At 31.8% G+C, this 14790-nt stretch overlaps 1 protein-coding gene and 1 long non-coding RNA gene across 2 annotated transcripts; one reads left to right on the top strand and one right to left on the bottom strand.

Moving 5' to 3' along the window:
- Window positions 1-3321: 3321 nt before the first annotated feature.
- On the bottom strand, window positions 3322-7890 carry LOC111403612 (probable eukaryotic translation initiation factor 5-1). The gene is made up of 2 exons (XM_023032180.1): window positions 7729-7890; window positions 3322-5317 (listed from the first exon to the last, which is right to left on the bottom strand). Exon 2 carries the CDS (start codon window positions 4969-4971, stop codon window positions 3628-3630), a length of 1344 nt encoding a protein of 447 aa, XP_022887948.1. The 5' UTR covers window positions 4972-5317; window positions 7729-7890; the 3' UTR covers window positions 3322-3627.
- An 816-nt stretch (window positions 7891-8706) lies between these two features.
- Window positions 8707-9833, top strand: LOC111403611. Its single transcript, XR_002704494.1, has 2 exons — window positions 8707-8827; window positions 9035-9833. It is a non-coding gene; the product is annotated as an uncharacterized LOC111403611 (long non-coding RNA).
- Window positions 9834-14790: the final 4957 nt, after the last annotated feature.

The following is a 14790-nucleotide window of genomic DNA, read 5'->3' as shown; positions in this document are numbered from 1 at the left end:
TCCAACCAAATTACATGCGTGACCTAAACACTTGATTCCAATGAAAATTATAACAGAGAGCCTTAGCTATTAAATTGGATCAATCAAGTCGAGCATACATTTACACTGAACCTCTGACAAAACGTATAACATTAAGCATAAGAAATTTTGACTAGATCTCCTACCAAAAAACTACTACATAACGTATCGCATATTCAAATCAAACACAAGAAATTACCACTTTTCAACTGCGAGAAGAAGAATAATTACCATCATTCTCCATAATTCAGAATCACATAAATCAAAGATCGCATACCTTTTCAATTCAAGAACTTGTTTAAATCTTCGTGTCAGTATACCAAAACACGATAAATCTATAAAATTATCATCAATGAATCAATAGCATTGCAGTGAAAAAAAACAATAGTATAATTGAAAACAAGATCTAAAATGAATAAGTATGATTGTTAAAGCTTGAGGGGCGTGTTAATAACAATATCTAAATGAAATCATTTAACAAAAACACGATTCAATCTTACTTTTTGAATACACAAACTATTTCCAACTAGTTAAATAATCTTACCAAAAAATAATTCAAAACTCAGTGATCATAAAAATTCACAAACTATATACAACTTAGGGAAAAAATAACTATTCAACTTAGTACTATAATCTTATTACCGCCCATAAAAATGGCCAAGCATCCATATGTATATATACCTGAAGCATGCGCCAGAGAGAAGTAAACCCCGTGCCGTGGCTGTCACGATGAGAATCGATGTCGGTGATAGCTCCCTGAAACCAAGCCACGGCCGAGAATTCCTGAGTCTCCACTGTCATCTTAACCTGCATGTTCAATTCCCAGGAAAATTCCATCGAATAATCCACCTTGTCTGCACTCACTACAAAATTTTGTATCCGCACCATTATACTACTTTGAAAGGGATTTCTTCTTCTACCATCGTCGGAAAGTTCCACTGATCGTTGTTTTTCATGGGACACGCCCCCCTCTGAAGAGCTCATTGGTGGATGTTTTGGGCATGAAAACCACAGAGTCTCCGGCAGCGAGCTGTCTGTTGTTGGTAAATCTATTCCAGCCGGTGGTGAGCATGTGAAGGGGCAGGGTCCCATGGTACACATGGAGAAACTCCCATGCAAAGTTAAAAATGTCTTTAATTACCAAGTTTTGGTACGTCGGTGGCTCGACGGCCAAATCAAGCGGAGGGAAAATAAGATCGGCACAGTAACTTGGAACAAAAAATCTCCCTTCATTTTTGGTATCGGATGGAGTTAAAATCTTAGCGTTCACGTATATCCATAAAATTATCAACGAGGAATTGATAGGCGGTGCAACGACAACACAATAATATTGTTGAATAGAAGAGAATAAATATGATTGTTAAAGCTCAAGGGGCGTGAAAATAACAATATCTAAATGAAATTATTTAACAAAAACAAGATTAAGTCTTATTTTGTGAATACACAAAATATGTCCAACTTAATAAAAATAATCTTATTAACAAATAATTCAAACTCTTTGATCATAAAAATACATAAACCAGAAAACTATTTATTCAACTTAGTACTACAAGCTTAATTACTACCACCCCTAAAAATGGCCAAGAATCCATATGCATATACACATGAAAACCTCGATGAAGAGGTCATTGGTGGATGTTTTATGCATGAAAACCATGTCGTAGATGTGACGATGAGAATCAACATCGGTGACAATTCTCTGAAATCAAGCCAAGCGCTGAGTATCCACTTAGATCTTAATTCACTTGTTCAATGTCCAGGAAAAGTATATTGAATTATCCACCATGTTTACACTCAGTAAAAAAATTCTGCATCCCCACCCTTGGATAATACACTGCCTTCAAAGGGATTTCTTCTTCTACAATCGTCGAAAATTTCCATTGGTCGTTTTTTTCTGGGACACGCCCCCTCCTAATCTTGACAAAGAGATCATTAGTGGATGTTTTGTGCATGAAAACAACAAATTCCCCGATAACGATTGTTGAGAAATCTAACCTCGTGTCGCGGTTATGTGACATTAAATAATAGATCAAGTTATATGTAGGGATATGAAACTCATGTTATTAGAAATAACATTTAATGCCATATAAACAAGATGATTCATCATCGTGACGGCAAACAATAGACTCTTTATTTTATTATAATGTTTCAATTAAATTCGTATTTAAAAATAAATAAGTAAAGGAGATGATAAGTGGGGATTTTTAATCTCCATTTCAAACTTCCCGAATCTACTTATTTTTAGAATAATGCCACTTGTAATTGATAGATCGTCGCCTTATTAGAATTTTAGCTACAGTAAAGTCTATTGACGTCATTGTCAACTATTATAATATGTTAAAATCAATGACGTCACTTCCAACTATTGTATTATATTAAAATAATAAAGAAAATGTTTTGCTTACAAATAGACCACACTCTATATTCGAATTCCAGCAACTCCAAAAATTATCAAGAAAGCAAAATTTATTTTGTGTGAATACAAACGAATATTGTTTCGACGCTATTTAACAATTCCAATGCGAGCAGTTAACTCTATACTACAAACCCCCCCCCCGGGGCCCCCCAACCGATTCAATTAAATGACAATAATACCCTCAGCTACACAATAAATGCACTTTGTTTGGAATCATCTGAAAAAAGAAGCTTTGGAATAAGAGGAGGGTAAAATGGGGAATTAATCAAAGGTTGCGCGTTCAAAAAGAACTTGGGATCAGATTTGGTACCTTAATTTGTCCGATTGCGGATGAAGTGTATACGTTGTGCACGACTCCTACGTGGCAATTCGAAATTCAGAGTGCACGGAATTTCATGCACTGGATTCCTGGTATTGAGCTTGTCATTTTATTTCTTTAATTCTCCTTTTATTTTTCTTTTGAGCATTTCAACTCTGCATTTGTCAAAAGATTGACAATAAGGTTAAATTGATGTCTATAATTACATTTATGTTCAAATAAATTTTTAACTTCTAAGCATATATAGCCTATAGGTATGGTCCCTACATTCTCTATATCTAGAGCTATAACAATCGAAATTTGATTGTGCTACGTATACATGATACGTTTACATAATAATCTACATATACATAATATTGTGATATTGATTTGGTCTAAATTTCTTCCGAAAAAATATATATTTAACCACTCTTTTTCACGGTATGTAAATCATTATATATTTGCTTAAGTACAAATAGCATTATTCTTCAATAATTATACATGTAATCCCAACTTGTCAGATCTTTAAAAATTAACTAAAATTTCAATCATCATTTTTAAACCAAAAATGCTATAAAAGGATAGAAAATAAAAAAGAACAATTAATCAAAATAATTCCAACACGTCATTATAGAAATCCATAAAGACAACAGACGGAAAGAAAAACCAGCAGGCAACAAATCCCACCTGTTATTTCCCTAGTTATTTCAAGACTCGACAAACATCAAGAAAGCCTTAAAACACAGTCTGGAATACTGCCAGTAGAGATGACTCGTAACAACCTGGACCTAAGCGAAAAGCATTGTTAACCACAAACCAAGCTTGAAACAGTTCTTAAGATAGAAGTAATAGAAAGAAATGGAGGAATCCTAGAGCATTTGTCGGGCTGAGTCGCTCATTCATCTTCGGTTTCAGACTCAGCACTCTGTAGCCACTCCACGAATGGCTTGACATTCTTCCAGATAGGGAAAGCCTTATTGCTACCAGTCAAACCCTTCTGATACCACTCCACAATGTACACTTCTTCCAACATATCATTATCATATAACTCTTTCAGAACCAATGCCACCTCCTTCACTGCCTCAGCATTTGCTTTTCCACAGAAAGACTCGATGGCATGAAGTAGAATTGTTTGTGTGTCCTCTCCCTGATCTGCAGCTGCAATGTACTTCATTTTCTTAACCACCTCTTTAGAGAAACCTTTACCCAATCCATTAAACAAGGCTTCGAACAAGGCATCAAACACCTCTTGATCAGTGCCAGATAAAGAACCCAAGAAAGCCTTAAGTTGGGATGCAGAGGCACCTTTATCTAGAAATTCTCTGATTTCCTGAACAAGTTCTGCATGAGCATTAGTAGATTTAACCGTGTTCCCATTAATCTTGTGTTTTTCTTCGCGTGCTGGGGAGTTTTTACCCGATTTTGGTTTCTCTTCATTGGTTGAGATCATAACCATGCTAGCAGTGACAGAATTCAACTGCTCTCTAATACTTTGTCGAGCTGCTTCAGCAGATGTGTCAGTCTGCCACTGTACATCATCGTCAGAGTCCTCACCAGCCTCCACATCATTGTCATCTGCCTGGCTACCTGTCGGAGAATGCTGCTCATCAGAAACATTGGCTTTCTTCCTGCTAGACGATTTGGTGGAAACATCCTTCGAACCTCCAGACACACCTTTCTTCTTGGCAGCATCTTTCTTAAGTTTCTTCTGCTCCTCATCAACTGCTTCTCCTTCCTTAAGCCGCTCTTTCTCAGCCCTCCTCATCGCCTTTTTGTCCTTTGATCCTTTCTTTGCCTCGGGAGGGTTCTTAAGAATGAATGTTGTGAGCTTGTCCCTCATGTCAACATCTGAAATGAAACCACAGGCAGCACATTTGAGATTGATCATTTGTGATTTTGAGATGATGATTTCAGTTTCAGGATTCCCACAACCATAACACTGGACATACTTCTTGATGAAGTTCTCAAGAAGTGCAGCAAGTTTTGAAGTGTCATGAGCTCCATTCACATGTGAAGTACCAGTTTTCTCATCAAACTTGGATTGTGCTCCTAGTTCATTGCCAAAATACTTTGTTGTGTAAGCAGCAGGCCTGCCCAGGGCCTTTGCAATGTCAACCATGTTGACCAAATTGGTCTTGATGCCATTTCCACGACCTTCGATTTTTGTTATCATTTTAGGCATCTTATACCTGTAAAAGGCATCATCTTTGTTTCCGGCACCAATATTTTGCAAAGCCATTTTGTCCCTAAAAACAGGATACGATCTCTATCAAGTTAATCAGAAAGAAAGCAGCTGGTTTTCTTCAACAAGGATTTCTTCAGTATGGTGAATGTTACTACCAGAAGGAAAAGGAAGCATAAATTGGCAACCCAGAAAATGTATGTTGTATCCTTCGAGCTCAAGATGCATGCAGCCAAGTTCGTGAGCAGAATTACTATCCTTATATTTTGATGGAGGACAGTACTCTCCAAGCAACCCAATTACCAATAAAAACTGAGAGGCCTGTTCAGACATAAAAGAATCTTCGAACTTAATGCACTCCACTTTGATTGCTGCAAATGCCGCAACTTTAGCAGCCAAATACCTGCAATCATGCATTTGAGTAATTAGGAAGAACTGAAAGAATAAATGAAATATCGACATAGTATGTGCATGTGGCACAAAAACGTAAGCTTGTAAATCATAATGACTTTTAACATTGCAACAAAATACACCAAATATATTCATCTCAAAATAAACTATAATCAAATACAGGTTATTCAAAGTTGGCAATGAAAAATACTGGCAAAGAATTCCCATTTCGTACAAAATCAGAATAACTTTCATATTCCTTTCTGCTTTCAAAAATTACTTGGTTACAAAGATGATCATACTGAAGTTCAAAAAATCCAAAAACGATTTTATCTCACAAATGACAGCCCCACAAGTGTGCTAATCATATAGATTTATAAGAATTTATCATACCGTCCTATAGTTTTAGGCAATGTTTAAAAAGGCGCAATCAAATACCGGTATGTTTATCCTTCATGAGGCAAGGCGTTAACCTCAAGGCGTTTTGAGGCTTAAGTCTCACAATAAACTAAAAATGTCAAAAAAATATATATATATTAAAATTCAAAATAAGTTCATAATACATCTAAGCCCTCATTTGGTAGAAACTAAAATAATCTAAGTCAAAATCAACAATTACCCCCCGTTTGGTCCCCATTAATTTTCATTCCATTACATTTCATTTTCCTCTCTCCTATTTTCAACCACACAATCTTCCATAAAATAATATTACACGTAAATCGAAAACTCTTCATTCTTTTTCAACCACTAATTTTTCAAAAAATACTCTTCCACCCATTAATTTTTTCACAAAATGGGAGCCAAACGGGGGCTTAATTTCAACTACATATTTTATGGGTCCTATGACTTTTCAAAAGACATTTCATTAACTCTTTATCAAAATCTACTAAAAAATTGATTTTTATCCCCACCAAACAAGAGTTTAAACAATATTTGAATTTTGTAATAGAACAATTCTAAGTAAGCAAACAAACAAAACAAAAATCTATAAAGAAACTAATATTTTAGTTGCAGGGGCTAGTCGAATTCTCCAAAATTGGTGTATGAAAAAAAAAAAAATTAATTCATCAGTGGGCAGCGAGCATTCTCAAAATGGGTCTATCAGAATTTTTTTTTCTTTTAGAGGCCACAAGCCTTGAGGCGGTGCTATGAGGCATGCGACTCACGCAGCTGAGGAACGTAATCAAAAAATACCTTACAATTAGCACCTTAAGACGATTTTTGCACACTTCACTCTATCTTAAAGGCAGTTTACAATTTGGTTTTTAAAAACAACGGCTTTAGGCAAGCAAGTCTCAAACAAACTTTTGAAGCAAAATCATTTAGTTTACATGACATCTAACAGCTCAATTGTTTCACTATTGAACTTTATAGCACAGCATCATGCCCACAAGCATAGATCAGGTTCCAATATACAAAAAAACAAAAACTAAAAAATAAGCATTGCCCAAAATCAAACCACCACTAACAATTTTTGGATTTTGCTACTTGTACATAAAAATGGTACATAAACGATTACCAAAACTGGTGTGGAGGGAAAATATTTGATAAAAAAGTTGACCGTGTTTTAAACTGGCAAATAGTAAAGTGCCACATGAACATTATGCAAACTCTCGTGTAAATCTTAATGTACATGTAGCAAGGTCCACAAATTTTTTACCATATAAACTATCAATATATTTGGCGAAGCAGTACCATAATCAAATTCTTGACCATTCTACAAATCAATAGTTGCTGGAAATCTTCAAGTATTGGCTATAAAAGACTACAAGATACTAAAATTATTATAGGTAAATCCTTAAATGCAAAAAAGAAAATCTGATTTTCTCAGATTATTATTTTAGTTTCTTAATGTTTATTTAAAAGAGGATCTGAAATAACATGTTCATGAAGTTGAACCATTATCACAATTTTAAATATGCAAACAATAACTACTGATTTCAAAGACCAAATTAATTTGAAACCCGTGGATCCAATCACCAACTCAAATTTCTAATCCCAGTCATCCAACACAACATAAATCCGTATTCAATCTCAGTTTCAAGACTCGAATAATAATAATAATAATAATAATAATAATAATAATAATAATAATAATAATAATAATTTAAAAAAATTTTAAAAAATCATCGTAAATAATTACTTCTCAACTTCACTAATCAAATCACAATGTCACAAATAAAAAAAATCATCCAATCCCCGAACTCAAGTTTCTAATCTAAATCATCCAACAAAAAAATCCAGATTCGATCTCAGTTTAAGAATCAACCCACGTAGCCAAGCATAAAGATGATAATAAATAATAACCTCACAAAACCCGTCAAATCCCAACCCAAAAAACTCATCACCATAACACATTTCAACTAAATCAAAAAATAATAATAAACTCAACGGATCCAAACACAATAGCTTGATAAGAATTACCTCAGATTGATGAGTGTTGAAGGTTATAAAAGGGAGAATATAGTGAAAAATAGGTTAAGCCTGTGCGCCGAGCTGTCGTTGAGGAATACGTGAATGCGTGAAAGTGTGTGGTTGGAATGTGATATATATATAGAGAGAGAGAGAAACACGAGAAACCCTAGGCGTGAAGGATTAGGCATACACGATACGATATCCATACAATTCTTTTACGATGGTATATTCAATTGAGATTTTTAAAGACTTTGGGAGATTTTAAAAATTTTGGTGTATTTAATTGAGATTTTTAAAGACTCTCTTAAAATTTTGGTGTATTCAATAAAGACTTTTAAAAAGTCTCTATAAGTTACGAGGTATTCAATTAAAATTTTTTAGGAATCTCTACAAGTTTCAGGGTATTCAATTAAAAAATACTTTCGGGAAATTTATAATTTATTAGACTTTGGGAGACTTTTAGGTAGAGAAATATAAATAGAATTCTCAAAGGAAAATCTCCAATCCATCGNCCAAACACAATAGCTTGATAAGAATTACCTCAGATTGATGAGTGTTGAAGGTTATAAAAGGGAGAATATAGTGAAAAATAGGTGAAGCCTGTGCGCCGAGCTGTCGTTGAGGAATACGTGAATGCGTGAAAGTGTGTGGTTGGAATGTGATATATATAGAGAGAGAGAGAGAAACACGAGAAACCCTAGGCGTGAAGGATTAGGCATACACGATACGATATCCATACAATTCTTTTACGATGGTATATTCAATTGAGATTTTTAAAGACTTTGGTAGATTTTAAAATTTTTGGTGTATTTAATTGAGATTTTTAAAGACTCTCTTAAAATTTTGGTGTATTCAATAAAGACTTTTAAAAAGTCTCTATAAATTACGAGGTATTCAATTAAAACTTTTTAGGAGTCTCTACAAGTTTCAGGGTATTCAATTAAAAAAGACTTTCGGGGAATTTATAATTTATTAGACTTTGGGAGACTTTTAGGTAGAGAAATATAAATAGAATTCTCAAAGGAAAATCTCCAATCCATCGAGAGATTTCTCAATTGAAGTCGGCTCTTCTATTTCCTTCCAGGGTCTTCCCCATCTCCTTCAATCGGTAATAATTAAACTCTTTTCTTTATTGTGGTCTCTTGAAAGCCTCAAGCACTCTTGAAAATTCATAATCTGATATGGGTTTTTTCTATGGACTACCGAATTATGGAAAATCGAGATTTTCTCCCGTTTATTTATTTATTTAATTGTTATTTTCATTTTATTTTTGGGTTTGAGAGTAGATCTGACGTAAGAATGTTGTTTGTTGTAGACTAAAAATTGGACGAAGCAGACGCATCAAGATACTGTGTCCTGTGTGTTTGCAGATGGCGAATCTAAAAATCCTGTGGTGGATTCATAGAAGAAATGGCATTTGCCGATGCCCCAGGAAATGATGATTTTGGACATGGAGGGTCTGATTCTGACCATACCCTCTCCCTCTGGGGCTCCAATCCTGCTTGGTATGATAAGTAATCCTCGTCAATGCCATCGCAGTAGATTCATTTCAGACGCATGGAGTTTTAGGATGATGACTATGAAGATGGCAACGATAATAATAACGGTCAACTTGAGGGGATATGGAGCTGGATCCTGAATTAGATTCCCTAACAAGGAGGAGAAGCTCAGCTGCTGTTATCCAGCTCCTCGATGGCATTTTAAATAGAATGGTATCCGAGTTGGGAAATTCTGAGAGGGATCAAAGAGACACATATAGAAATGATATTAGGGATGGATAGGGTGTGATTTTGATTAATCCATTTAACCAAACTATTGTTGTTCGAGGTTATCATGATTCCAATAACGATTCTGTGAATCGTGCACCTATTGGCTTCTAGGTGATTATTACATAGGTCCTGGTTTAGAATTATTGCTACAGCATTTGGCAGAGAATGATGATATTTACTCGAGTTTAACTTTTTCAGCTAATGTAGCCTTCTACCTTGTTTTTTGGGAATATAGAGCAAAAGAAGTTGAGTCAAACCTTGTTTAGAGATTCTTCGAGAGTTATACATTCAATTTTTGTTTGCTACTGGACATTATTTCACAGACATGGAAAATATAATTTATTACTTTACATTTTCAATTATATGAGTTGTGGACGATTTGAATATGAAAGAAGTTGTTAAACACATTACATTATATATGTTTAATATTTTCTTGTTAAAAAATTAAAAGTATTCAAAAGTCTTTAAAAATTTCTAGTAAAAGTCTCCACAAATTCAGGAAAAACTTTTACTAATTCCTACAAAATCCATGGAAATCACTTAAAATTTCATAAAGTCCACAAAAGTCACCCACTTTAAAAAATCTTCAAAAGTCTTTAAAATTCCCAATTAAATACACCCCCCTTAGATTCACATTAAAAATTAAAACTTAAAAATTAAAAAATAATCACCGCCTTTCTTTTTCTCTTGTTTTTTCGAGAAGTGCTACAGAACGTTGTACGACAACTTGTACAATCCTCTCACGTATAAAAGATGGAGTACGTGATTAAAAAATTGCAAATCCCACGCTTATGAAAGGGCTATAATTTTTGTACCGAGCTGAGCATACAGGCCCAGCTCCTTACAGACCCCTTACAGAGTCTCACACGAGGTGAGGTTAGGATTTTTTTTTTTTTTTCAATTTTTATTGCCTCGGGACCCACATGAGGCCAACACATGAGAGGGGTCTATAAGACACCTGTGAAATGAAGCCCTGTACACAGGGCTTTACTGATAATTTTTACAGCCAACATGTACAAGTATCTTTTTCTTATTTTTCCCCTCTTCTTCCTCTTCGGATATTCTTTTATATACAAAAAATAAATTAAAAACTACTGTGTTTTGAAAATAAGAAAAACAAATATTTTACTAATGTTTATGTATTCTCCTCATTTAGCCCTATTTGATAGGGATTAAAACTTTAATTTAAGTAAAAATCAATAATAAATTTTCACAATATATTTTATAAGATTCACAACTTTTCAACTACATATTTTACCAACTTTTATCAAAAGATTTTAATCACAATCAGACATGGGCTTAATATTATTCAACTCTATTGAGCCTATTTTTGAGCCACAATCTAGAAAAAAATACATTATTCATATCAAATTAATGAAAAATATGTGGTTAAAAATAAAGAAAAGTTTTAGATTTACATATAATATTATTTTCTTGATAAATGTGTGATTAAAATGATGTCAAATCACCATTAAATGATTTATTTATTTATTTATTTTAAATAATGTGACTAAAACAAGCCCTAAATATATTATGCATTAATGTGTAATTACTGGTGTAATGTGATAGAATTTGATGAAAAACAAAATTGTAATTTTTGGTTTTCTTCTATTTGAGTTAACTAAAATTAAAATAAATTTGGCTATCGAAAATTAGAATAAAAATTAGTACATTTTGAAAACACATTTAGGTCCTGGTTACATATTCATGGCTCACTTGACATGACTTTTAAAAAGTTAAAAGAAGATTTTGTGATCCAAAAGCTGCTTTGGAGAAAGTTCTTTGGATAGTTATAAGATATTTTAGAGGAATGTTGTCGAATGTGACTTCACTTAAAAAACACTTTCAAAGTAATAAATACTTTTAAAAATTAGTTTTCAAACAAAAATTAAGGTAGATTTTTCCAGAAACTCTTCAACAGCAAGCAAAAGTCATATCAAACGAGCTCCCTTAATATAGATTTGACCTAACCTCCAGACAAATAAGGCTTTTAAAATTTTCATTTCAGGTAATTTTATTGATAGAATATCCACATCAATTTTTTTTTTCCAGTCGATAAAAGACTATTTAAAAATTTTAACATATAGGCAAAAATTTATCACTAAATCAGTGATAAAAAGGGTTAAATTCACTCATAGTCGGCCTACCTTATATTTAGTGTCATCATGACCAATGAACTTTATATTTAGTGTCATTATGGTCATCCAATTTCTTTTAATCATTTTCACTAATTTTAAAAGAGGTAAAACAGTAAGTTTGCATTATATAATCTAAAATAAATTAAAAAATAAAGATAAAAATAAAAACTTATTTAAAAAACTTCAGAGCGCAAAACTAGCAAAGCGAGCAAGTTTTGAAAGGAGGGAACTAAACCTTTTTGGAGTGAACCATAGTGGATTGTGTTCTCGCTTCGTGTGCTTTAATCACTGACACTCAATGGAAGGATAAGCAAACCTGGCCAAAGAATCATTTACTTAAAAAATAAAATAAATAAAAACTATTTTTTTTAAAAAAAGTTTTTAAAATAAAATAAAAACACATTTAAAAAAAAAAACTTACTTAGAAAAATAAAATGAAATAAAAAATTATTTTAAAAAAAGTTCCTTCAAAAAAATAAATAAATAAAATATTGTAAAAAATGTTATTTAGAAAAAAAAATAAAAATAAAAACTTATTTTTTAAAAAAAAATTAAATAAAAAGTTTTTATTCTTAAATTTTTATTTTTTATATATAATGTAAAGTTACCATTTTACTCCTTTTAAAATTAGCGAAAATGGTGAAAAAAAAGTTTGGTGACCATAGTAAAAATGTTATATGAAATTGAATGATAATGGTGAAATAAAATCAAATTAAGTGGTCATTGTAATAATAAGTAAATATTTGGATGGTCATATTGAAATAAAATCAAATTGGGTAGCTATGGCGATACTAAGTATAAATTTGGATGACTATTGACTGATTTAACCCTATAAAAATATATGATACTGACTAAAAAATCCATAAGTAACAAAATAATAACAATCTTACTACATGTACATCCTAATTTACAATTTCACTTGTAGAATTCACATTATCTTTCAAATCTTATACATTTAATTCAACCATCACAATTTTGACGCGTCACCCATCTATCAACAAGAGTGTCAAATTTAATGTACAAATAGCTTACTTCAATTAATAAGTTAGATTAATAATGAGTTTTTATCCATGACAAATCTTAAAAATATCTCAACAAATTTAATTTATCAGATAAAGTAATTAAAATATTAGTTCAAAAAAATTTATGTGGTTAACTAAAAAGTTAAAATATATTTAAGATTGCTAAATGGTAGTCTTAAAATATAATTAATTAAATTTTCCGACAAACTATTCAACATTATTGCAGTAATGGAAAATGCAAACAAAAAATAATAAAATATATAAACTTGGTGGTTGTTTAAAACAAATAAAAAGAACAAAGGTTTGTCGGTGATAACAATCATTTTCGTCAGTAATCGAAACACCATCAGTGATGAAGACGTCGTCGACAACATTATAATTGATCATTGTTATGCTTCAATCACAAACTTATCTCATTATATATATATATATAATTTGAGGATAAATTGAAAATATATTTTTATCTTCTTTTGTCATCGCACAATATTGATTAGTGAGCTAATTGTTCTATTGGCCACTGAACTTATATCTATATCTTCAATTACTCACTAAAATTTAAGATATTAAGTTTTAACCACTAAATTTTGAAGAACGTTGGATATCACTCACTGCTAGGCCTGGACAAAATTCTCAAATTGTATCGAACCAGTTCGAAGTGAACTAAACCGAGTAATTTTTCTTAAATTAAATATCCGAACAGATATCTGAATCAAGAACGGACGAGTTTGGTTCGATTCTCAATCTAGATCAAGTGTCGTATCCCCTTAATTTTTTATTTATTTATTTTAAATAAGTCAAATTATTTTATTTATTTTTAAATAAATTTGCTAACTAATTAATTTAACTTAAACCCAAAAATATGATTTTCCTATTTTTGATTGGGTTATGCTACATGTACATTATGGTGTTCATAAGGGTGTCCGTAATATACACGTGGAATTTCATGATTGAAGGGTTGATAAACAGTAGAATTTTCAACTCGTGTATATTATAGACATCCTTATGGACATCATAATGTATATGTAGAATTTTCCTTTTTAATTTCCAATCTAAATCCAACTAAATTAAATTGATCTAAATTTTACCTAAATCTATTATTCTACCGTAGTATCGTTTTTATCGTTTTGAAGAAATCGAATTGAAACTCGATTGCGTTTTGAGCTAGCTATCTTTTTTTTTATGTGATTTTAACAATCAAATCTATGAAAAACTCAACAAAGAGGGACAAAATATGCATAAATTGGATTACGTTATTTTATAAGAGCATCTCCAAGAGATTCATTATTTTTAAAGAGTATTTTTTGTGATTTGGAGAACATCTATAAATTTAGAGATTTAAAGTCTTAAAGCATTTCAGCAAACTCTTTATATTTAACAATTAATTTTATTACTCTCAAAAAATATTTTTTATTTTTCTCAATTTTTTATTTTGACTAATTTTTCTCAAGATTATTTTATTATTTTTCTACATTAAAAATTGAAACACTTTGAATGCATTTTATTATAGATAGCGAGTTTAGAGAGTCAAACACACTCTCTAAATTAAAATGTTAATTTAAAAAGTCTCTTGGAGCATTATTTTAAAAGTTAACTTTTTAAAATAGAGAACATTTCATGTTTAAAGAATTCTTAGAAATACTTTAGAGTTAAGATTGAATACGTCATTAATTGAATTAATGTAGTTTCGTAAATATTAAAAATTTTAATTATAGTACGGAACTCGAAAAGCAAATAAAATCAAACCGAAACGAATGTAACAAAACTCAAACAGTTCTATAATTAAATTTGAACTCCAACAGTTCCACTTACTAAATATGGGTTCGATTCAGTTATCTTTAGAATCGAAACTAAGCAAACCGAACCATTTTCTAGCCCTAGGTGTAACATCTGTTTAAAACATCTTATGGAATTGATAACGTGGTTAACGGAATACACACGTGGTGCCCTGTCACGTCGTTAAACTTTGAAATTGTCGAATTTTGATTACTAAACTTTGAGAAATGACTTCAATTATACACTAAATTATGAAAAACGTCTTTTATTGCTCACTAAACTTTGAGATGATTGATTTTTGGCCACTAAACAATGAAAAATATCTTCGATTGCTCAACAAACTTTGAAAAAGTCTTCTATTGCTCATTA

The sequence above is a fragment of the Olea europaea genome, chromosome 11 (assembly GCF_002742605.1).
Source record: "Olea europaea var. sylvestris chromosome 11, O_europaea_v1, whole genome shotgun sequence".
Lineage (NCBI taxonomy): Eukaryota > Viridiplantae > Streptophyta > Magnoliopsida > Lamiales > Oleaceae > Olea > Olea europaea.
Note: the sequence above shows the minus strand (reverse complement) of the source record. Positions and strands in the feature narration are given on the sequence as shown.